General features: G+C 57.9%; 1 protein-coding gene across 8 annotated transcripts in view; it reads right to left on the bottom strand.

The window, feature by feature from the left end:
- Positions 1-22,362, bottom strand: part of CUX1 (cut like homeobox 1) — a 354,106-nt gene that overhangs the window by 64,376 nt on the left and 267,368 nt on the right. For 2 of the 8 annotated variants that reach the window (XM_044232791.1, XM_044232787.1), the window contains exons 11-18: positions 20,025-20,213; positions 12,476-12,534; positions 8,969-9,017; positions 7,843-7,939; positions 6,180-6,851; positions 4,954-5,019; positions 3,534-3,635; positions 551-1,380 (exon numbers count right to left, since the gene is read on the bottom strand). In XM_044232791.1, coding sequence (XP_044088726.1) covers positions 551-1,380; positions 3,534-3,635; positions 4,954-5,019; positions 6,180-6,851; positions 7,843-7,939; positions 8,969-9,017; positions 12,476-12,534; positions 20,025-20,213 — 2,064 coding nt within the window. The remainder of the gene's footprint in view (positions 1-550; positions 1,381-3,533; positions 3,636-4,953; positions 5,020-6,179; positions 6,852-7,842; positions 7,940-8,968; positions 9,018-12,475; positions 12,535-20,024; positions 20,214-22,362) is intronic. The other 6 variants (XM_044232795.1, XM_044232790.1, XM_044232793.1 and 3 more) reach the window with 4 other exon arrangements.

The following is a 22,362-nucleotide window of genomic DNA, read 5'->3' as shown; positions in this document are numbered from 1 at the left end:
CGCCGCCTGGGCGATGGATTCTGGGCAGGTTGTTTCACCAGTCTGGCTGAACAGATTATGATTATTATTATGATTATTCGGAATTATGAGAAGGTACGACTGATTATGCCTATCACGTGACACGAGATTTTCCTCTCTTGTGCCTTTTGCGTCTCTGCACACTGGGGGGCTCCCTATGGGCTCAGATCTTTTTTGGCCAAAAAAAAAAAAGCCTGTGGAGGTGCGCCTGGGCCCTATCTGGCAGAGGTGGGACTTGAACTCAGCCACCGGCCACCTGGGGGGCTACAGCTGACCTCCCTGAGTGTCACTTCCATTTTCCGTCGAGCGGCGACATTAGCGTCACCGGGAGCGGAAAGGAGCGTGGGGGGTGGCGGGGCCTAGCCCAGAGTCTCGCCCCAGCCGGGGACACGGCAGATGGAACATTCGCCGGCCAGCCCCTCCGGAAGTCTGGGGGTGGACGAGCCTTTCTGCTCCGCGGCTCAGCACAGGGGCGACGGCCACGTCCTCCAGAGCGAGGGGCAAAGCCAGGGCCCGGAACCCAGCCCCTTACCTTCTCCCCGAAGATCCTCTGACAGATGCCGTTCTTGGCCAGCTTCTCCTTCACCTGCCGGGTGAGCTCGATGGTGTCCACCTCCTGGTACATGTAGATCTCGTACTGCTCCGGGGTCAGCGGAGGCACCGAGGGCTTGGCGGGCTTGGACATGGGCACGATCGGGGAGGAGGGCAGGGGGCTGTTCTGGGGCGTCTCGCTGCGGCTGGCCCCGGTGAGGCTCAGCTCCGAGCTCTGGGAGTACGGCGACTCGGCGCTGGGCCACTCCTTCCAGTACTCCGACGACGAGGGTCCCTGGAGCTGGCTGCGCTCGGCCCGCGGCTGGCTGCTGCCACCTTTCTCCTTTGCGCCGCCCGTGTCTTCCGACTTGGTGTCCTCGGGGGGCGCGGTGCCCTTGCGCTCGGGCTGGACGGGGCTCCACCAGTGGTCCTTCCACACGCCGCCGCGGCCTAGCTCGCTCTTCACGTGTCTCAGGACCCCCTGGGCAGACTCGGCCGCTCCCTGGAGGTCCAGCCCGGGTGCGTCCTGGGACTCCTTTTTGAGGGCCGGGGGGTTGGGCAGAGCGGCGGCGCCGGCATCGGGGGCGGAGGGGGGCTTCTTCAAGGAGAGGGCGAGCGGAGGGTAGCTGGACACGGACGACATGGGCGAGGAAGGTATCAACTTGGGGGTCAGGATGGCGAGGTCCGCCTGGGACAGTGGCGCGGGCTTTAAGGCGGGGTCGAGGGCGGCCTGCTGGGCCTCCATTTCGCGGCGGGCCTGCTGCAGGATGGAGCGGATGGCGTCGTCGGAGCTCCCGCTGCCGGCCGTGGACGAAGGCTGGGCCGGCTCTGCTGCACGGAGCAAACACAGATGTGAGATGGTGGCCGGCTCGCCCCCTGCGGTTGGGAACTCGCTGCTTTCCCTCCGCTTCCTTCTAACGGGGCCTCCCACAAAATGCGGATTCTCCGGGAGAACCAAGCTGCCCTTCTCTGCCACCGTTTCCTCGGGCAGGGGACCCCGCGAGCTTCCTGTCTGGGCAGGGCCAGATGGACTAACGTCACCTCTCTGAGACCCGCTGGCCTTTACCTCACACCATCTAAAAGGGTTCATTATCCCCGAGTGTTGGGGAAGAGGGCAACAGGCAAGCACCCGGGGACACGCCATCATCCCTGAGGATTTCTAAACAAAATTCTCGTGTGCTAAATTCCAAGACTGTAGTGGTCGTGTCAACCTTTAGGAACAGAATTTCTGCTAACGGTTGCAGCGAGAGACCGGAGTCTCCAGTGAGACACGGTGTGCCTGGGCTGCCTCACATTTCCTCCTCCCCGGGCAGGTGACCGTGGCGTGGCCACCAACAGTGGCCAGGCCTTGGCCCGGGAAGCCGGGGCTGTGACCTTGGGGGAGTCACAGGGGATGGCTAGGCCTCAGGATGCCCCTCTGTGAGCTTGGGACGGGTGATGGGTTGGATCGAGGACTCTTACTGAGGGCTCTGCCCCAGAATCACCCGCTGGGCTTGTTAAAATGCATGTGCCCAGGCCCCAGCCCCCGGGAAACCGAGGAGCGAGGCCCTGGCTGAGCCGCGCAGGCTGAAGGCTCCCGCCCGCAGACACCTTCGCGTCCGGGGGAGGGAATCGCACAAGCCAGCTCTTCATCCGCCTTGAATGAGTTTAAAAAACCCTTCAAGCAACAGGGACAACCTTTTAGGCCTCTTGAGGCCTTGGTTTCACTGGGTGACCAGAGGCCCCACTTCTCGGACCCACGTGATCTCCACAGCACCCTCAGGGTGCAGGCGGAACCCCACTGCTCTGCAGGAGAAACTGGGCCTTTCTGCTCTCGATTCGGGGCTGCCTCCCACCCCATCAGGGTGTCTGGCCAAGCTTCTTTGTTCAGCCACCCGGGGGAGGGCCTGGCTTGCAAGTCAGCTCTGGTCTGGCGAGGACGAGCTACGCCACATGGAAGGTTCCCCCAGCGTCAGGCCTGAGGCCTCACAGGACAGTCTCCCACCAGGTGCCCTAGGGTCCCTGTGAGGAGGCAGATGGTGGCAGAGGGGCAGGTGCCGGGACAAGAGCCGAGAGACCCGGTTTGCCACCCAGGACCTGCCGTTTAACAAGTCTGAGCACAGCGTTCTCACTCGGAGCCCGAGTCTGAGAATCAGCGGGAGGGAGAACAGTATGTGTCTTTCAGGGCAAGGGGGAGGACCGAGTCTAGATAGGACAGGGGCGGTAAAACTGCCAACCCAGGCCTGGTCCCCAGAAGGGAGCTCCGGGCTCGCACCGAATGAATCACGCGCGAGTGGGCTGGCCTGGGGGGAGGGCCCGGGTGGTGGCCTGGAGGGAGCCCTGCGCCCAGGTCCGCGGGCGAGCGGCTCCGCAGACAGGGGCCTCACGGGTACGGGGCCGGTGTGTGCCCACATGCCGCACCCCAGAGCGAGAACCCAGGCGCTCGGGTCTCCTCCTGGCAGCAGGTCTGAGCCGAATCTACAGCCGGTGTGCCTCACAGTCAGCACCCCCAAGCGTGGGAGCTCTCCCCCGCCGGACGAGGCAGCTCTCAGGGAGGCCACCGGACCGCAGAGCCGGACCTCTGCCCACTACAACCTCCCGCTCGGCCACGTTCATTCTGAAAAGCAGCTCGGGACTGACTTTGCACCCGTTCTCTTTCAGGGTTTAGTCAAGGACGTATCTGAGTAACAAAGCCCCTGTGGCATCCGGAGAAGGAAACGAGACACACACTGCCTGTCCACGTAAGTCAGGGACTGTCCAGGCCAGGGGTGCCCTTCTTGAGTCAATACTAGGACGTGGCCTGATAAAAAGACGGGTAACTACAGGAAGATGGAGATCACGCAGACCTGCTCCCTTCTGCACTTGCCTAAAAGCTTGAAAACACACCTTCTACTGCGTGGGGTTTTTTTTTTTTTTTTTTAAGTTAATTACCGCGAAGCACAACACTCATGACAATTCTTCTAATTAAGCCTGGAAGACAGTGGTCAGAGTAGCAGATTCCGTACCCGTTTTCTGCACCTGCAGCTCCCTTTTGGCTTGTTCCAGGATGGACTTGATTGCTTCGTCGGATCCGGAATCGGAGGCTCGGATCCGGGTCGTGATGTTACCTGCGGGAAGAAGCCACACCCATGATATCAGAGCCGCCGATGGTGAAGCAAACAGCCAAACACAAAATCAGTGCTGCGCGAAGAGGTCATTCTGATCAGAGGCTCCCGAGCCGAGCCGAGGCCGATGAAGGTTAGGGAGGCAGGCGTGGCCTCCCGCTGAGCCGTACCTGCGGAGCGTGCCACGCCACGGCCCCGGGCAGGAAGGGCTTCCTGCGGAATCTACCTGGTGGCCAGCGGGACGAGCTCTCCCACTGACCCCAACTGGACAGCACCCGTGGGGCGGGACCAGGGAGAGCAGGCCAACCCACTCCGGCGCGAAACCGGAGGAAGGCCCAAAAAAGGCACTGGTGTTTGCGAGTTGTTTAAAAGGGGCCCCAACAATCGCTTTGGCCTGGGACCGTGCTCGAGGTTCTGCACGTCTGTTGGGACACTGGTGTCCCCCCACCAAAAAGAAACGATGGGAGAGGTGGGTGGAGGGTCGAGGTGGATGACCTATCGGTCAAGGGCACATACAAGGTGAAGAGGATGAAGGCTTCCCGTTTCGGCTCTAGGATCACATGCCATCTTTCAAAAATTTATGAATGAGGCGAGGAGCCTGCACGGCTCCATCGAGGACGAGACCTCAGTCTCTTGGTCACAGGGTGGCGCTCTGCAGAGTAGCCACATGCACGGACGCACGGAAGCTACGGAGGCCCGGGGGGCTGGCCCCGGCTCCTTCTGGAAGCCTTCCACAGAGCATATCTGACTTCTCCACTGCCTTCTAAGTATGCGCCGCTACACCAAACCATTGCAAAACAAGCAGACCACGGGGGCCAAGCCCCTTTCAAGATGCAGCACCAAGGAGCTCAGGGGGGGCCCAGAGGAGAACCGACCACGTGTGGAGTTCGCTGGAATTTGTTCGTTCTGTAGCACCTTTAACCCAGTTCAGAGTTTAAAGGAAGTACAAGGAAGCAGCAGCATGTCACCTGACTCAGCCATCTGATTTTTCTCAGAGCGATGACTGTTACGCTCTTGCCCGCTTCTGAGAAAGGAGGGGTGTAATTTGCACCTGAATGGGGGCTGGGATGGCACTGGGGCACTGATTCTTAGGGGCGCTTTCTCTCCTGGCCTCTTCCGCACCCGGCAGAGCGCGGGCAGCTCAGGAGGAAGGGACTGTACGTCCTTGGGCCCGTGCTCTGTTTCATACTTACTAGCTGTTTTTCCATCAGGTTCCAGGCCAGAATCACACTGCACAGTTTTTAACCCAAATGCACAGCTAAGGACATGCTGCTTCCTAGGTGTTACTAACTGCAAAGAAAAACACCTGCCTGCGACATACCTTCGGACCCATTTCTTCGTTTCGGTACTTCCTGAAATAGTCTGTTCAGGCTCTGGCCTGGGTTCTCTGTTGAAAAACAAGTGTGGTAAGAACAAAACAATCAGGGGGATGGTGGTGTTGACGATATGGGCTGTGCGACATGACATCTGAGCCGCCTGTCACTACAGAAAGGGCTCAGGGCTTCCTGTGCGACGCGGGAGTTAACCAGAAACTTCTGAGAGGCCCCTCCCTGGCCAGCCGGCCTGCAGAGGCCACGGCTCTGCTGCGGAAGATCAGACAGACCTAAAGAGTGGCCCACGGCACCGACGCCATGAGGGTCCAACGGAGGGAGCACCGCCTGCTGCCAAGCGCATGGCCCACCAGCCCCCGGAACAAAGCTCACATTAATCATCCAAAGACAGTCGATTTCAGTAAACATCGCCAGAGAGAGCTCGATGTGCTTTGTGCAAATCGACGCCGTTTGAACGGCTCCCTCCTCCGTTTGTCGTGTTTCAAATGCGTCTGGTAAGATCTACGCCTCTCTACCACTGCTGGTTTAGCAGAACGAACCCCGTCATTCAAGAGGGAGGGGATTCTCTCAATCAGGGACGCGAACGGACTTCTGCTCTTTTGGGGGAGTGTGGGGCAGGAAGGCTGTCTCAATGAAACTTTCACGCGTCTTTCTCCAGGAGGCGTGTTTGGCTCACGGGGCTGCACAAATGGCTGACAGAGGCCAGCACCGGGAGGGAAGCCGGCCACAGGACACGTTCCCTTGTGGGTGCGGGGAAGAGGAGAGGACACGTGGCTGATACGCTCCGCCCAGGCCTGACCCCGGCTGCTGCTGCCGCGGCCCTAGGGCCGGATGCCACCAGAGGGCTTCTCTCACGTGAGGCCGGTACCCGCGGCCCGTCGGACCACTGGACATTACACCCGCTGGGATGTGTGTACGGGGTGTGATGCTGTCTGATTCGGTGAGGTTCTGGGTCTCCTATATGCGAGGTGCTCAGCGGGGGTCAGAGGCCAGGCCCCCCCCGCACCCCCCCTGCCCCAATCTACGGGCTCTGGCTCACGCCTGCCGACCCTCGGCCCCTAGAGATGGCAAGACTCAAGAGAACTTTACCTGATGTGATGCGCAAATGTTCTGCCGCGCGCGCACACGCACACGCACACGGACACAGACACGCACACGCACACGCACAGCCCTGACCGGGCTCCCACGCTGGCGCCGGCCCCCGAGAGCCTCTCACCTCTTTGTCTGCCTTGGATGCTGCGAAGAGCCAAGATGTTCTGCTCGTCCGAGAGGAACTGCTTCATCTTGTGAAAGGGCTCCTTGCCGCGAACGGTCAGTTTATTCCACGGCTTGGGCCGGGCCAGAATCTCGCTCACGGACCCTTGAGACAGTCCCAAGACATAGTGTCCGAAAATGCGCTGTCCGATATTGTGCTTGATCAACTGTTCCTTCACCTGCCGGGCGATTTCGGCCGTGTCTATCTCCTCGCCCTCGGAGACGCTCCCAGCGCTTTCTGACTGGCTGGGAGACGGGGCCATGCCATTTACATCTGGGCTCTGTTGTAATGGACTTTGGGAAGATATGGAGTTTGTGCTGTATGGACCTGTTGAAAAAATCATGCTTGTGCTTCCTGCTTCCTGTATGGCCTTGGAGTAGAAGGACTGCATGAGCTGTCGTTGGAGGAGGGAGTTTAGTGCAAATTTTCCCGAAGAAGCCAGGGGTAGGCTGGGGCTTGCCAGGGATGAGCTGAAAAAGTCTTGCGTTAACCCCGCTGGTGAGAACTGGTGTGTACCATTAGTATTGGAAGCCTGCTCCCCCGTGTTGCGGGACAACTGAGGAGGAGGGGAGGCCGGCAAGGGTCCAGGACGCCGACTCTCAGGCTGGTCTTTCCCTTTTCTCCTGGCTGACCCTACAAGGAAGGGCAAACATAATGCATTATGGGGGATTCAAAAGGGAAAAAAAACCAAGACCAAAATGCCAAGTTTGCCCCGCACAAGGGAAAAAAAAAAAGTGCAGATTTTTCCAAGGGCCAATGAGGTGTGTTGGTTTGTTTTTCGATTGAATTTTTCAGTTAGCCAAACGAGGCCCCCCGAAACAAGCAACATGCATTTCATGTTTGCACCTTTCTTGTACGTTGCAGCCTGGAGAGTCCCCTCGACACGGATTCAAACCCCTAACATGGCAAGGGGCCGGTACCACACACAGTAAAGAGTCGACAGGTCGCGGGGCCTCGGGTCGGCCGCTAGCGTTCGAGCTATTACCGGAAGGGCCCCGCCTGAGGCGCAGCAAACACCGACATTTGGGGACCAACGGATCCTCTCACACCACTTGCTCTGAGGCGAAAGCACTGCACCGAGTCCGCTCGATCGAAGGCACGCACATTTTTAAGAACGAAATATCATCGGAGCCCGAGACACTGTTAAACGGTTTACCAGCTGCCAAAACCAGAAGCAGTCAGTGACGCCACCATTTTTGGGACGAGCAAAGAAAGGCTAAGGACGGGGGACGCGCTCCCAAGGAAAACCTGACAAAGGAAGAAAAGCTCCGCTGAGGCCGGGAGCAGCCCCCGAAACACCACGAGACAAAGGCCGCACGCCTGGGAGCGGACCGGCGAGGCCGCCGTCCTCCGAGGGTCCCTCCCGGCCGCTCCGGCCACACCGGCCCTAACTGACCTCCGCAGGCGCCTGCGGCCACACGCCTCGTCGCGAGCCTTGGTAAGCGGGGCGGGGGGGTGAGGGGAGCCGTGAGGAGGACCCGGAGGACACCAAGCGCTCATTAGTCAAGGCTGTCATCGACCGCTGCTGCTCCCGCCATGCATCGGCCCCGACTCACGGTTCACCTTCCTCTTCCTCGGCCCCCGACGGGGACCGAGCGCAGCCCGCGACACCCTGTCAACCTACCACTCAGGTCGCTGTTGGAGATGCGCAACGCGGCGTTCTCGGACTGCAGCGAGCGGTTCTTCTCCAGCAGCAGCACCTCCAGGGGCTTGGATGCGTCCTAGATGGGGCAGAGCAGGGCTCACTGCGGGGCCGGACGCCCTCCCGCTCCCGGGGGCCGCTGGACCCCACGACCCCTGCTGTGATGGCCTGTGCACCCCGCTATCTGGAGCCAGTGCGTTCCTGGAATCTGACTTCCCCTGGAGATGCTCCCACACCCGGGGCGAGCACTCGAGTTCCTTTCCGAGAGGATGGGCTCCTGTCCTGGCCATTCTTCTTTTAGCCCTGTGCGGCTTCTAGAAAACTCCCTGCTCTCTGTGCCGTCCCCAGGTTCCAGGAGTCTAAACCTGTGCCTTATCGGGTATGAGGATGGGCCGCCGAGCCACAAACCTGTCTGCAGGTCACTGCAGAGGTGACCCTTTCCTTGCGGCCAGCCCCAGAGTCAGCTGCCGTCGGGGCACCAGGAACAGCATTCCATTTGATGCCTTAAATTCTACCTGGCTCCCAGGCTCCCAGGACCAGGGTCATTTTGCCCCGCCTCTTTTTCATGCGTGGCAACAGATAAAAGAAAAGTTCCTGGGGTGCCCGAGTGGCTCAGTGGGTTAAGCCTCTGCCTTCGGCTCGGGTCATGATCTCAGGGTCCTGGGATCAAGCCCCGCATTGGGCTCTCTGCTCAGCGGGGAGCCTGCTTCTCCCCCACCCCCCAGCGCCTGCCTCTCTGCCTACTTGTGATCTCTGTCAAATAAATAAATAAATAAATAAAATCTTTAAAAAAAAAAAAAAGAGAAAGTTCCTAAGCCAGTCCATTTGGGTCTAAAAGTGGTCTTATCCACGTTCTTAGCGCCTGCCTGAATGGAACCACAAAGTCATGTGAACTGAGCTACCCGTCTGGAAAACACTCACTTTTCTCTTCTTGCCTTTTTGATGAAAGATAATGCGCTTGAACTTGCTTAAGGTTCCCGGGAAATGACTCGTCAGCCGTAGGCGGGAGGTCTCATGGAAATTTCGAGAGCGTGAGGCTAGCCCAGGGACGGACAGTGACCACGTGAGCTGGCCCTCATGCACACTGATAGCAAGCGAGAGCACGTACCTGTGTCCCAGCGCCCTCGGACGGTGCGAACTCCATGGACTTCAGAATGCTGTGGAGAGCAACACAGAGCGGTTATTCCCCGCTCCTACCTTTGACAATGGCCGCACTAATGAGCGCGAACATCGCGCTCTCCTGCACTCCAGGAACGGACGCCCTGACAGCTTTAACAACCTCTCTGGCAGCAGCAGCATCTGATCGCGTCTCTAGAATAACTACTCAACTAGCAGTTGGCCAGCGAAAGTTTCCTGCCCGGCATGTAAATCATTCCATATGGAATCACACCAGGGCTGTTCAGAGTATAATTTTAAAGTTGAACACAGACGTAACATTGTTGCAAGTGCAATGTATTTGTCAGGCTTACAGGGAATGAGAGAGTTGTAAGCAGGAAGCCAGAGACAGAGAAACCTCATCCCTCCCACCTGCCCCAAGGCCAGACGCTCACTTGGTGGCGGGCACGAGGGGACCTGGGAAAATAGGCAAAAGGCGAGGTCCCAGGGTGGTTGGCTCAAAGGCCGGCCACAGCCCTGCTCCAGGGCCCCCCGGCGCTGCAGGGGAGCGGGACTGGATCTCCTTTGTCCTCCTTGTCGCTGCAATCACCTCGGTCCCGGCCTGTCTCCACCAGTCCGCGAGCCCAGCGAGTCTGGGTGCCCAGAACCACAGTTTCCAGCGTTCCTTTCAAAGGGACGTGCCTTCCTGTCTCTGAGGCTATCCGGGAGGGAAGGGCGGTGGGCCCACTTGGCCCCGGGAGCTAGGGAAGGTGAGTGAGCGCGGCTGTGCCCGGCACCCAGCCACCTGAGCTCTCCCAGCGTTCTGATGGCCGTGACTTTGGCCTCTGCCCTCTTTAAGTTCTGCAGAAGTGTCATCAAGAGAACGCGGTGTAGGGGCGCCTGGGCGGCTCAGTTCATTGAGCGTCTGCCTTTGGCTCAGGTTGTGATCCCAGAGTTCTGGGATGGAGCCCTACGTCGGGCTCCGGGCTCGGCAGGGAGCCTGCTTCTCCCTTTCCCTGCTGTTCTGCCTGCTTGTCCTCTACCAAATGAATGAATAAAATCTTAAAAAAAAAAAAAAAAAGGGCAGCAGGGTGTACAAATGCCCAGGGGCCCAGGAGATCACCCTGCTACAGTGACCGTGGCAGTCACTAAGGAGCTGATGGCTGTTTGTGGCTTTATCTTCGCAGTGACCTGCGTCACACAGACCAAAAGAACAGGAACGAGAGAGCAGCTGGGTGGGGGAGGGGGAGGGAGAGGGGGGAACCTTGTAATTTTATTTTATAGGGAGCTACTGAAAATACTAAGAAGTCGGGGCCGCATTGCGTCAGCCGGGAGAGAGGTGACGAGCAGCCTAGAACCTGTCCTCTTACGGCCGTCACGTTTGCGCTATGTTCTTGTCTGAGATCTTCTTGAGAGCTGTGTCATAAAAGGCTGAAGTGAGCCTATGAGCTTACGCCCCAAACACCAGCGTCGGCTCCCGTGTTCCCCGGATCTTTACCGATGGCCTGCTCGGTGCCGGGCACTCGGAGGGCCAGAAGCGCTCTGCCCCTCGCCCTCGCAGGCTCCACAGGCTGTCGCAGGCCGACGACAAACTGCAAGCAGCACTCGAGGGAGAACACCTGCTGGGGGCCCTTGGCAGCAGAAATCTCCTCGGGGGGGAGACGGGGTCCGTCTCCGGAGGAGTCAGTCTCTAAGAAGGGCCCGGGGCAGGGATGGGACAGCAGGCGGGCGCGTGTGTGGAAGGGCCCTCGGATCACTAGGGAGCGGGAGGGCAGGAATGTATCTTAGCAGAAAAGCCACCCGAGTGGGGCCTCCAGATGCCAGACCCGGGGCTGGGGGAGGGGGGCGCGGTGTGTGCGTGCGGCAGAAAGGGCTGCGGGGAACGTGCACGGAGGAAGGTGCCGGCCAGCGTGCAGCGGCCGCGTGAGAGGGCAGGGACCTTGAACGTGCTGCGCGTGGGACGGGGCTGAGCTACGAGGAGCTGCAGGGTTGAGCTGCGGGGATGGGAGGGGGCGGGGGGGCGAAGGCCTCCCCATCAGAGTTCCTCTGGCTCGGCCCTAGGAGGCACACGCTGTTTGCTTGTGAGTGGGAGTAAGAGAGGAAGGGCGGGCAACGGGGACAGGAGGGCAGACAGGGAAGGTCGGACAGGGGAACAGCGCGCGCCTCCAGGCGGGAAGAGGGAAGAGGCCGCACCTGAAAGTGGGCAGGTGTAGGCAGGTGTAGGGGGTGTTCCAGGAGGTGCTGCAAGGCTGTCTGAGGCCTGGGGGGCGGGACTGTCCAGGGAAAGACACTTTGCGCTGCGGGGCACGGGGCGAGGAGCCACTGGCACACAGTCCCCAGCGAGGCTGGGGGAGGCTGGGGGAGCTGGTGACTGAGGGAGGGCGATGGGCCCTGGGGGCAGAAGGTTGAAGAGGCCTTCCCGTGGGCTTTTTTTAAGCAAACCCAAGGGAATGGAATTCAGAGTACCAAGAACAGCATGGCGAGTGGGTGTAGGCTTATTTTAAAAGGAGAAATTAAAAGTGTCGGGGGGGGGGCTGATGGGATAGCAGGGTAGTAGGAAGGATCTGGGGTGCGGGTGGGGGGCGTCAGCCTGGAGAGAAGGGAGGGAGATGCCCAACCAGAGTGGGGAGTCGGAAGCCAAGGAGGTGTCTTTGGTGGAGTTGGGGCCCAAAAGGGAGGAGCAGAGGGACGCCTTTCCTGCAGCAGAGCAGAACACAGGCCGGCAGGGCCCAGTGGCCGCCTGGTGTATTTGGGAGCCCAGCCATGGAAGTAGGGATGCCGGTGAGCTCCCGGAGGGCCGGAGGGCCGGAGGTAGCCCTGGGTGAAGGATTTTGGGGCGACAGGGCACGGCTGGGAGGGGGCAACTTCTACTTGGGAATATTTGCATTAGGCAGGCCTTCAGCTTTGTCTCCCGAATGGGAAATTGTACCTGAGAGCGGAAAGTCCTGGTGTCTGAAGGTGGTCAGGGCGGTGTGAGGCCATGTGTATTCTTTCCACTGGAAAACACTCCCCTGGGGGCACCTAGTGGCTCAGTGGGTTGAGCCTCTGCCTTCAGCTCAGGTCATGATCCCGGGGTCCTGGGTTCGAGCCCCGCATCGGGCTCCCTGCTCAGCGGGGAGTCTGCTTCTCTCCCTCTGTCCCTCCCACTCTTCCTCAAATAAATAAAATCTTTAAAAAAAAGCAACCCCGAGACAAAACATTTCCCTGCTCTGCTCCTGTCTGGAAACTCACTGGTGGAACACAAGCTCGTATTTCGTAATTTCTATCAGGGCACCGTCTCCCCCAGTTCTGTGCATACTTGAAATGACAACTTCTCAGAAAAAGTCCCAAGAGTTCAGGCATAGGCCTGAGTGCACACGCCCGTGGCTCCGGGCTGCCCGGGACACGGCCCAGGGATGGAGCAGTCGCCAAGGCCCAGAGCAAGGGCCTGCGGCCGCCTCGTCTCTGGCATAGCGTTTCCGTAGTAGAAGTCGCCAGCGAGCTCTGACTATGGGGTGGCCGTGCCGGTGTCACCACTTACTTTAGTTCTTTCTTCACTTCTTCATAGTCAGCCTGTCCTTTGAGTTTTTCTTCCAGTTGCTGAAAACAGAGGAATATTATTAGTGGCCGTGTCTGCAACAGGTTGCTTCAATATGAACCAAATGTTTGTGTCCCTCCATCCCGCACCCCCAAATCTGCGTGTTGCATTCCAGCCCTCCAGGGTGACCGTGTCAGGAGGCGGGGACTTTGGGGGCAACTGGGTCACCAGCAAGAGAGCCCCATGGATGAGATCAGTGGCCTCACCCCAGTGTGTGTGGACATGGTGGAAAGGCTCTGAATCGCGGAGCCCTCGATAGACACGGAATCGGCCAGGGCCCTGATGGTGGGACCTCCCAGCCTCCGGAACTGGGAGAAATACGTGTTTTTTGTTTAAAACACCCCTGATGTCCTATTAACGGCCGTCTGTATGGACAGGGCGGTCTGCACAGACTACAGTCCCCAGAGAAAGGCCATTTGTCCCTAGAGGGAACGCAAACGCGCCAAAGTGAATGATGTCAACGTGCGAGGTCCCTTTCCTGGCCTTCACACTCCCCCTTCCTGGTGCGAGCGTGAGTGTACATGAGCCAGTGTGAACACGCACACGCACGGGGATATATGGTGTAACGTCAGACTCAACCAGGGTAGAACGGAACTTTCCAAAAGGGGAAAACAGAATGAGAAGAGGCCATTTTGTACGAAATGGCAAACAGAACAAAGAGAAGTTCTCGCACTCGCGCGGCTTTCCGCGAGCGACGCTAGGCTGGCTGGCGCGTGCGGTCACTTGTAGACACCGCTGGTGGGACCCTGCTAACAAGGGGCACAAGCCCTTGGTTGCTGAGTGTTGGCATCGGAGAGGCATTGGGGGGAAAAAGCATCTGCACCTTCAGATCCGCCCCCCAGCCCCCCGATGTGGGCGTTTCAGGAGTGGAGGCCTGTTCAGCGGGGTGGTCTTTTTGTCGGGGTCCCGCGGGAGGGTCCTGGCAGGGCACGAGGCTGGCGGGGCCAAGGCTGGGCACAGTCGACTCTCTGGCCCTCGCATGCCCTTCAGAGGGGGGAGGAGACGACACACACCCCAGCTACGCCGCTGCTCCGAGAGCTCGCGGGGCACCAGTGGGGCTGGTCTCCGCAGGACTTTCTTGCTCAGGGGCCTTCGGCTTTGGGTGGTCAGAGAGGAAGCTTCCCTCCACATCGGTGCTCGGACTAGTGGCTTCTGACTTCCCACAAAGGGGAAGGGAATGAGGCAGCCTCATGTAAAACAAAGACCCAGCCCGGCCGGGGCACAGCTGACAATTCAGCACATTCGCAGGCCCGGGGTGAACGAATTCCAGGTCCCAAATCCAAAGCGCTCCCGGTTGCCTTTTAAGGTTCTGCTTGGCCAGCCACGGCTACGGCCACAGTTTAAGGCTGACTGAGAATGTTCTAGAGTTTGGGGAGGAGATGCCCATTGGGCCCATCCGTTCACCCGAATCTCAACTTGCTGGCTGCTGAAGAGTTCAGGGGTCCTGGAAACTCCACTCACTCAGCTCATCTTTTCCCATCGCCTTTGCTGGCCATTTCTTGTCTGTATGTCCATCGCGTAAAAGGGCTCTCTGTCCTAGCTCCCTTTTATGACCTCCTGCCAACCTGATGTATCATGATGGTTTCTCATCATACCCAACGGAGTGGGGGCGGTTAGCATGCGCTCATTTTCTGACCACAGATTCTCCGGAGGTGCTCTCGAAGCAGTGATGACTGCGTTCTTTCTCTAGTCGTGGGCCAGCCCTCCCGAACAAGAGACCACTGGGTGCCGCTGGACGCAGAACGCCTTTCAGGCTGTGGAATTCAGACGCTGGATATGAAATGCACAGAGAACTACAGTAGGAAGGGCAGCGAGACGGGACAATCCAGACCACTTTAGAAGCCAGCAAGGCTCTGAACCTGGAATCAGGTCTGTCGCTTATGAGCGGGACACCTTGGGGCACGATAATTAGTGTTTCATCTGTGAAATACGCAAGGGCAGCCAAGACCTCAAACGGTTGGGGGAAGGAGCAAGGGCCAGGTCCTGGTGTAGATGTGGCACTACGGGGCCTCTGATGTGGGCTGTCACCAACGCCAAGCCTCCCAGGGAACACAGCTTTGCAGACCTATGAGGGGCCCTAATTAGAAGGTTTTAGAACTGGAGTCATGTCACTTGGTCGGATGTGACAGTTTTCACCGAGGACAGACTCGTCTGCTGAAATTTCTGCTGCCTGCCCGGGGGCAGCTTTATCAAGAAGAACCCCAAGTTTGCTTCTGTAAACCTCTGACGCTCGTTTCTTGGGGCCGACAACAGGATGCAGGCCTGGCAGGGCTGTCTGACAAAGCACGTGCAGACCTGTGAGCACCGGGAGCCCGTCCTCACCAGCGTCTCTGCGGAGTGGCACTTCCCAGAGCCACACCCTGTCCTCTGCTTGGGTCTTTGACCAGAGACTCCTTACTGGGTGTCTGAAAAGCCTAGTTTCAAAAAACTCTCAATCTGGACCCGGCAACAGGGGCCCTGGCTGTTGTCCTCTGGGGAGAAAGGCTCCTCCCAGATTCTGCGAGCGCTCCTTGGTGGGGCCAGATTCAGGGCTGGGTTCTACACCCCCTAATACTAGCTCACTTAACTGCCGCGCTTCTGTGGAGGTGGCCGTGTGCCCCCCAAAAGAAAACGACCCCCCGAGTCCCACCATCAGATTGCACTGGGGCACGGGCCGGCCCCACCCACGGGTCCCCATGATTCCAGGAGGAACTGACAAGGCTCATGCTGGCAGGCCAAGCCGGGTGCTCTCTGGAGGCCGGGGCTCCGGAGCCCAATAGATCAGCCAAGGCCTAGCTCTGCCGCTCAGTTGCAGGGTGACCTTGAACAAGACACTGAACTTCTCTGAGCCTCAGTTTACTCATCTATAAAATGGGGATAATGGCACCCACGGTAAAGGGGGCTTTGGTGAGGTTGGACTGGTAGCACGCAGCAAAGCACCCTGGAGATGTGGGGCGGTTACTGTTCCTGGTGTCATTAGGACTTTATCCCTGGGGGGTGGTACTGAGTAGGACTGTACGATTCTGGAAGGGGCTCCCTGGTTCTGAATACAAGGGCTCCGTTTATGAAGTTCTCCACTTCCTAACAGGCATAGCCTGTAGGGCCTCATCCTCTTCCTCTGGACAGTGGGGACAGTAAGAAAATGGGTCCTCGCGGGCCAGCGGCGGGGACCTGCAGGACAAGTGCAGGCTGCCAGCGCCCCTCCGACAGGACCGTCGCAGGATCCAGTCCCATCCGTTCAGTGACACAGCGCACACTCATGGTCCCGGGAGCTCAGCAGGCACTCAACGAGAAGATTTTGAGTTGCTAGAATAACTACCCATATGCAGTTCTTAAAATGCTCTAGGGATACCAACTCCCAGGACAGCTGGCAGGAGGACTGAAGCGGACACCTTAGGATCTACTGGGTTAGTACCCAGGGCCGGACTGTGGCAGGGAGTGATGGTTATCCTGGACGGCTTGCTGTCGGCGGGAGCAGTGTGACCCCGATGGAGAAGGGCGATCCCCAGGAAGGCCGCCCTGGCAGAGATCACTTCCAATTTCCCTGTGCTGCGATCCAGGTGTGACGCTGGCAGCTGACTCCTCCTCACAGAACGCTGCCATCACAGACCAGGAGGGTTCAGGTTCAACGCTCAGGCCATCGGGACACTGCCTGCAGGTCCGACCTAGGTCCGACGCGAGATGACCGGGGCACGTGTGTCTTTCTGAGAGAACGAGTCCTGAAGTAATCAGCTCCTGAAAGCCCTCCTAGTGCCGCCTGCTCTACTACAGTCGCCCTGGAGGGGCCCCCTTGTGACCTCCTGCTCCCCCCACAACCTTACGCGGACCTCGAGGCCTACAGCTCGGATGGAGTCCTTTGGTTTCTCCAAGATTGATTCCAGGGCGCTCTTCCCTGGGCCCTCACCCCGGTGGCTGGGCAGATCGCCTCTGCTTCCTGTGCAGGGGTCACCTCCGCCCTCCTCCTCCCCACGGAAGCCTCACTCCTTCCTCTCCCTGAATCTGTGCTCACACGGGCTTCGAGACGCAGCCAGCTCAAGGCTGGGGGAGGCCCGGCCCCGGACTCTCTGCTCCCGGGACTTTTGACGTTCGGGCTCGTCTGTGCGACCCAGGGTACGTCTCTCCTGCTGGGGCACAGGAGCAGCGGAGGGACGCGAACGGGCCTCCGCTGACCTCAGCGACCTCCTCTGCGAGACCACGATCGCCATCACGGCGGCTCGAGGGGCGAGCCTGAGACGTCGATGAGACGCTCACTGAAACGCGACTGAAGGAGCCTCATTGCGGAGAAACCCGCAGCCGGGTTAGGGAGCCTGTGTACCGAAGCGCCAGCGTCCAGAAACCAAGAACCGAGCCAAGCTAGAGAAGTGTTTTTCAGTTCTTCCCCTGGGCCAGCCCTCGGAGGGACATAGCGTGCTCCACGGGGCTCAACGGGTGCTCAGTCAGAACTGCAGGAAATGGCGGGGGGGGTGTGTGCAGAGAGTGGGGGAGGCATGTGGTTTGGAGACAGCCCCCGGCCCCAGGTGATTCTAACACCCCCCCACCCCCACGAGGAAGTACTCATCTTTAGAAAGTACAGTTTCTCCCAAGGGGAGATTGGCATTCTTTCAGCTAGCCTTCCTCATCAATAGCCATTTTTCACTAAAGCTATTGGTAGCGTGATCTTCTGTGCTTTAGCGAGTGAAATGCAGGTGACCGCCTAATTAGACTGCGTCTGTCCTGAGCCGCTCCAACAGAAGACCACAGAACAGAGTCATCAAAAATAGCAGTCCTGTAATGGCAGCGGGTTATTTCCCTAATCACAAACACAGAATTAGCCCGCACAAGCAGCGATGTGCCCGAGGACTTGTCCGATTCGGCAGGTAGAAACCTCTCCGGCTTCCGAGTCTGTTTCCACGTCTGTGTGAAGATGGGAGGGCACCACTGTGTGTGGACAGCGAGGCGTATAGGGTGAACTTGGCTTGAGAAAGCAGAACACGGAGAAAGAGAGATGGGTAGACATCCAACTGTTGATTCACCCTCCTGGAATTACCGATTGATCGTCTGGATGAGGAAACGGTGGTTGCAAGACATGGAGACTTTCGAGGTGCTAGAGAAAGCAAACCCGCGGGTCCCCAAATATATTCCATTTCAGGGTATGCCGCCGAGAAAACCCCGACAAGCTCAAGAGCAGAGACGCTGCCCTGTGAAATCAAGCCCGCAAGCGCCATCGGCATTCACGGCAAAACCATGCCCCCTGATGCCCCAAAGCGGAGTGGGGGCCGTCAGCCGAAGCATCCCCAGCCGGCCATCCCGCTTCGAGCCCCGCACCATGTGTCCCAGAGTCCCCGGCTGACAGGCCAGAGACCCCCTCACCCCCTCGCCCATCACAAAAGCATCACGTTGCCAATTTGATGGGTCTCGTTCAGAACGTATTTTTCCTAATAACTGTATTGCTGTTTAGTTTAGATTTAAGACTATAAATTATACACATTAGGATAAAAAAAAAAAAAAAAGCCGGGGGAAGATATCTCATTCCATTAACCTGCCTCCTTCGGGTGAGGGAGGTAGATGAGCCTGTCTGGGGGAGGCTAATGCCTTTTGTGCGAGGGTTTGGTATTGGGGAGATCTTCACTCCTGGTGACAAGGGGTTAAGATAATTAGAATCAGAGAAGTCTTGTTACTAGAGGATATGTTTTGATTATTAGATCAGATGAAGATAAGGGAGCGATAATTTTGGAAGAAGTATTGCCAAATTGTTTCATTAACTGCACCGTATTAAAGAATTCCCCCAAGATACGGATAAAGAACATTAATTTGTGAAACTGCGTTTCATTTTTTGTGTGTGTGAAGGCAAACATTAAAACCTTAACTGATTTAGAAGAAATTGCTCCATAATAAAAAATGTAAGGTCTATAGCCTCCTTTTCCTAGTCAAACGCAGGATGTATCTTGAGTCATACCCCTTAACTATAACAAAGCAGCGAAAGGCAAATTATCTAATAATAATGTCACTGCTGGGGTCAGAAATGGCTGTAACACGAGAAAATTAGATTTAATCTAGAAATAAAAAATGAACGCTGGCACTCATTGGGCAGGCTGATGGGAGAGTAAGAACCACGGAAGAAATAAATGCTTTGGTCGATAACGAATGTGTCAACCCTCTCCCCACATCAGCAGGAGTGGCTCCTCAGAGGGGCCCAGGCACCCGGCAGCTAGCTTCTTGGGACGGCGGACGACGTGCACTCCGAAGAGGCCAGGAGGAAACCAGGAGGGAGAGCAGTGGGTGCCCCGGGTCAGGGAGGTCAGACTGGCAAGCTGCCCACCAGATGGTAGCTCGGCTTGAGGTCAGAAACATGGTCGTGCTTTGGGAAGGGAAATCTCGGTTTTTCAAAAAAATTAAAAAGGGTCTAACTACACTCTGGAATTCCTTTATGTAAGAGAAAGTTTTCCTGACGTTTTCACAGCTGATCTTGATGCACTGTATTTAGTACACGAAGACTGCGTGTGGCCATCATTCGCACTGCGCGAACAGATGCTGGGCGGGCATCGCGCAGGCTGGGGAGGGATGGCAGAGTGGGGGCCTGTGTCGCCCACACTCTTGCTGGCCCCGTCGCCTATCATCAGATAGGACACCTCTGAGGAGGCCCTTCTGGCCCAGACACACCACAAGTCTAGTGTGCAAGGATTTTCCTCGTGTTGTGCTAACTATAACAGGTTGAAAATATCTCCAATCAAGTATAATTATTTTTTAAAATATACCGAAAGGCTGGCAGAGTTGGACGAAAGGCATGTCTGTGCAGATGGACTGCGACCTTGGCAATGACTTCAATCCCACACAAGCCCGGTGCACAAAATGTCCTTCTTCGGGAGGCCAGGTGGGGAAGCAGCACCATGGGTGGGCCCTGAGGACGGGGCCTTCCACCAAGCACTGCCTGCGAGGGACGGCCTGTCAAGGGCAGTGCCATCCTGGCAAGACCTGGTAGAAGGGTTCAAACTCACTCTCCCTGCCTTGGGCTCTGGACTCTGCTTCTAGCTCCCTCACGGAGGTTCAAGGCTGTCCTACTTGCAGTCAGTTCCAGACAAGATGCTCTCCGGAAGGAAGCTCGGCCAGCCCCTGTGTGCCTGTGCCTCCGAGAGATGTGTCCAGGGGAACCTCATGTCTCCTTCTGTTCCCACTGTTCTCACCGGAGGGAAAAACTCTTGCCGATGGTTGGAGCTCAGGCTGACAAAACCCTGAGCCGTCGCGTCTGCTTTTAAGGTGAGGGCGGATTCTGACCGTGACCCGGGCAGACCACAAACGTGAAAGACACTTGTGCAACGGCCAAGGCGGGGCTGACAAGGTGGCCTTGGAACGAAGGCCTCTTGCTGCAGTAAAGACACCCAGCATGTGTCCCAGACCGTGAGGACAGAATCGACCCCCTGGGCCGCTTCGCCCTGGGCTCCCTGCAGGGTGGCATGCGGAGGAAGGCAGAGGCAGGGTGTGTGTGCGTGTTTGCGTCCGGCCCTCCCTCGGCCCGTGGCCCGCACGGCGCCCTTACTTTGAGTGTGCTGTTCTTGGCGCTCAGCTGCTGCTCGAGCTGGGAGATCTGGCTGGCCGAGTTCTCCCGCAGCTTCGTGAGGCTGGCCTGGAGTCGCTGCACGTCCTCGACCAGCTGCGCGATCTCCCGCTCTTTAGCCGCCAACTCAACTTCCAGGCTGGAGCGGGTCAGCACCTCTATGGCCTGCTCCTGCGGAGGAGAAAGGAAATGACAAAACTGTCCTGGCTTCAAGCGGGGCTTGTGCTCACCTGCGCTGGCAACGGAGGCAAGAACGTGCACGTGGAGTGACAGGGACGGCGCACCTGCCTTGAGATGTTACCTCCTGCCTCCGCTGGGACGGACGTGCCAACGCCCTCCCTGCCCACCTTCCCGTCTGCACCGTGAACGCGCCTGGATTTGGTCACCGGACGAGTATTTACTGGGTGCACACCAGGAACCAGAGACACTCTGTGAGCACCGGGAGAACAGTCCCCATTGTCCCAGGGCATCCTGTCAGTGCGTGGCATCCTGAGATGCCAAAGCCTGCTGGGCCCCAACTGTGCCACCCCGAAACTGAAGTGGGGGCGGGGCATGGGGACAGACTTGGGGGAGGCAGTGGGGAGGGTCCTCGTTGAGATGGGGACACCTCAGCCACCACCTGAAGGTGACAGACAGGGTCTTTCTGCGTGCTGGGGGTGCCAACAGGGCAGGCTCCGAGGGGGTCCCCTGGTAGAAAGGGGCCCCCTTTCTACCCCAAGATGTAATGCAATGTCCCCTTGGTTCGCTACTGTGCTATACAGAGGCTGGGGTGGTATCTGACCAACTGATTCCTAGTTGGCATTTTAAAGAAGAACTAAAAGATGTGGAAGGGCGCATTTAGCATTTCTTTGCCTAGGAACGCTGATAACTGACGTTGTTAAAACCTTACTGCCATCCACCCCTCCCCTGCCCCCTTCCCCAATTTGCTCATTTTGGAAACTATACAGAATAGGAAAAAGGTATTAAAAAAAACAACAGAAGAAGAAGTCAATTCTACTTCCCAAGGACTAAACCTGTCCTTTTTTCAAGTTTTAAAAGGAAGTCTGGAAGCTTTCCTGGTGGGTGGCCGCACTTTTTCTGGGCCTGGCCAGGGGACAGGGATGGAAAGACAGGACACCCTGGTCTCTGTGACAGCAGGGACCTGGGGGCAGCTCAGATTACAGCGTGGGGTGTCCTCCTCGCTGTTGTGCCCCTCCCCCTGAAGTGCCCCACTTCACGTCTTGCTCTCGCCCATGCTGGCAGGTGCGGCTCCGCCACGCCAGGCACGATATGCTTGTCCCGGGGTTATCAAGGTGGGGGACAGCCAGCCATCAGGGAAGCAGTTTTTCACATCTCCCCACCGGGAAATTAAGGACCCAATCATTTAAGAATGTAAAGCTCTGTGTGCAAAGGAATGGCCCCTTTCTGTTCCTTTAGTTCGTACTCTCTTGGAAAGTAAGGCCTTCATTCCCCCCGAGTCCTGGCAGACACGCACATGGCCCCGGCGAGCACCTTCCCGCCAGCTTCTTTAAAAAGGCACGCGCTGTCCTGATCAGTTCTGTTCTGAGTGTGCTCCCTGGGCTGGCACCAACTCAGGAAAATGTTGCTGGTCCACGGGGAGATGAGCCCGGAAAGGGAAACTGAGTGTATAGAAACTTGCCTCGCAATTCAACGTTACTGTGACGTGCCGACTGCCTTCTGTAAAATGACCAGTCTGCAACAGTTGGGGAATGAACAACAAAACCAAACCCGCCCTTGACTTCTGAGCGTGTGGGAAGCCCCCCGCCCCTGGCAACGCTGGCTGGGACCCAGGTCAGGAGCCACGGGGACCTGAGACTGGTCCTCCTGCCTGTGCCAGGGGTTAGCGCCCAAGACAGGGAGAGAAGCACGTGGAAGCGAGCCGTGAGGAGGAGGGAAGGGGCAGAAAGGCTGGGGGGCTTTGTCCAAAGATGAGGGGCTCCATGTCGGGGTGGGAGCACTGCGGAGGGCACGGAGATTGCAAGAGCAGGGACAGGGCGGGAGGGGGTGTCACCGATGCTGCAGACAGCTCGGAAAGGGGTGAGCCCCTCGCCACCTGACGGTGGCCGTTGAGGAGAGTGGCCGGGGTGCCCACACTTGTGGCAATGGGCCTGGGGGAGCATGGAGGGGATGCGATGAGAGGGTTATCAGGGAGGTTGGTTTCATGGGGTGCAAACATTGAGCCACATTGTCTCATTTTAACTTATTTATCAATTTTCCAACCTGAGGGATGCCAGCCATGATAATGGTTTCAAGTGCTCTCTGGGAGAGTCTGCACCAGGAGCCCAAATGGGGCTCTGGGGATTTATTTTCCTAGTTTTAA

Source organism: Neovison vison, chromosome 14 (genome assembly GCF_020171115.1).
Source record: "Neovison vison isolate M4711 chromosome 14, ASM_NN_V1, whole genome shotgun sequence".
Taxonomy (NCBI): domain Eukaryota; kingdom Metazoa; phylum Chordata; class Mammalia; order Carnivora; family Mustelidae; genus Neogale; species Neogale vison.
The sequence above is the reverse complement of the archived record's forward strand: the minus strand, read 5'-3'. Positions and strand labels throughout refer to the sequence as shown.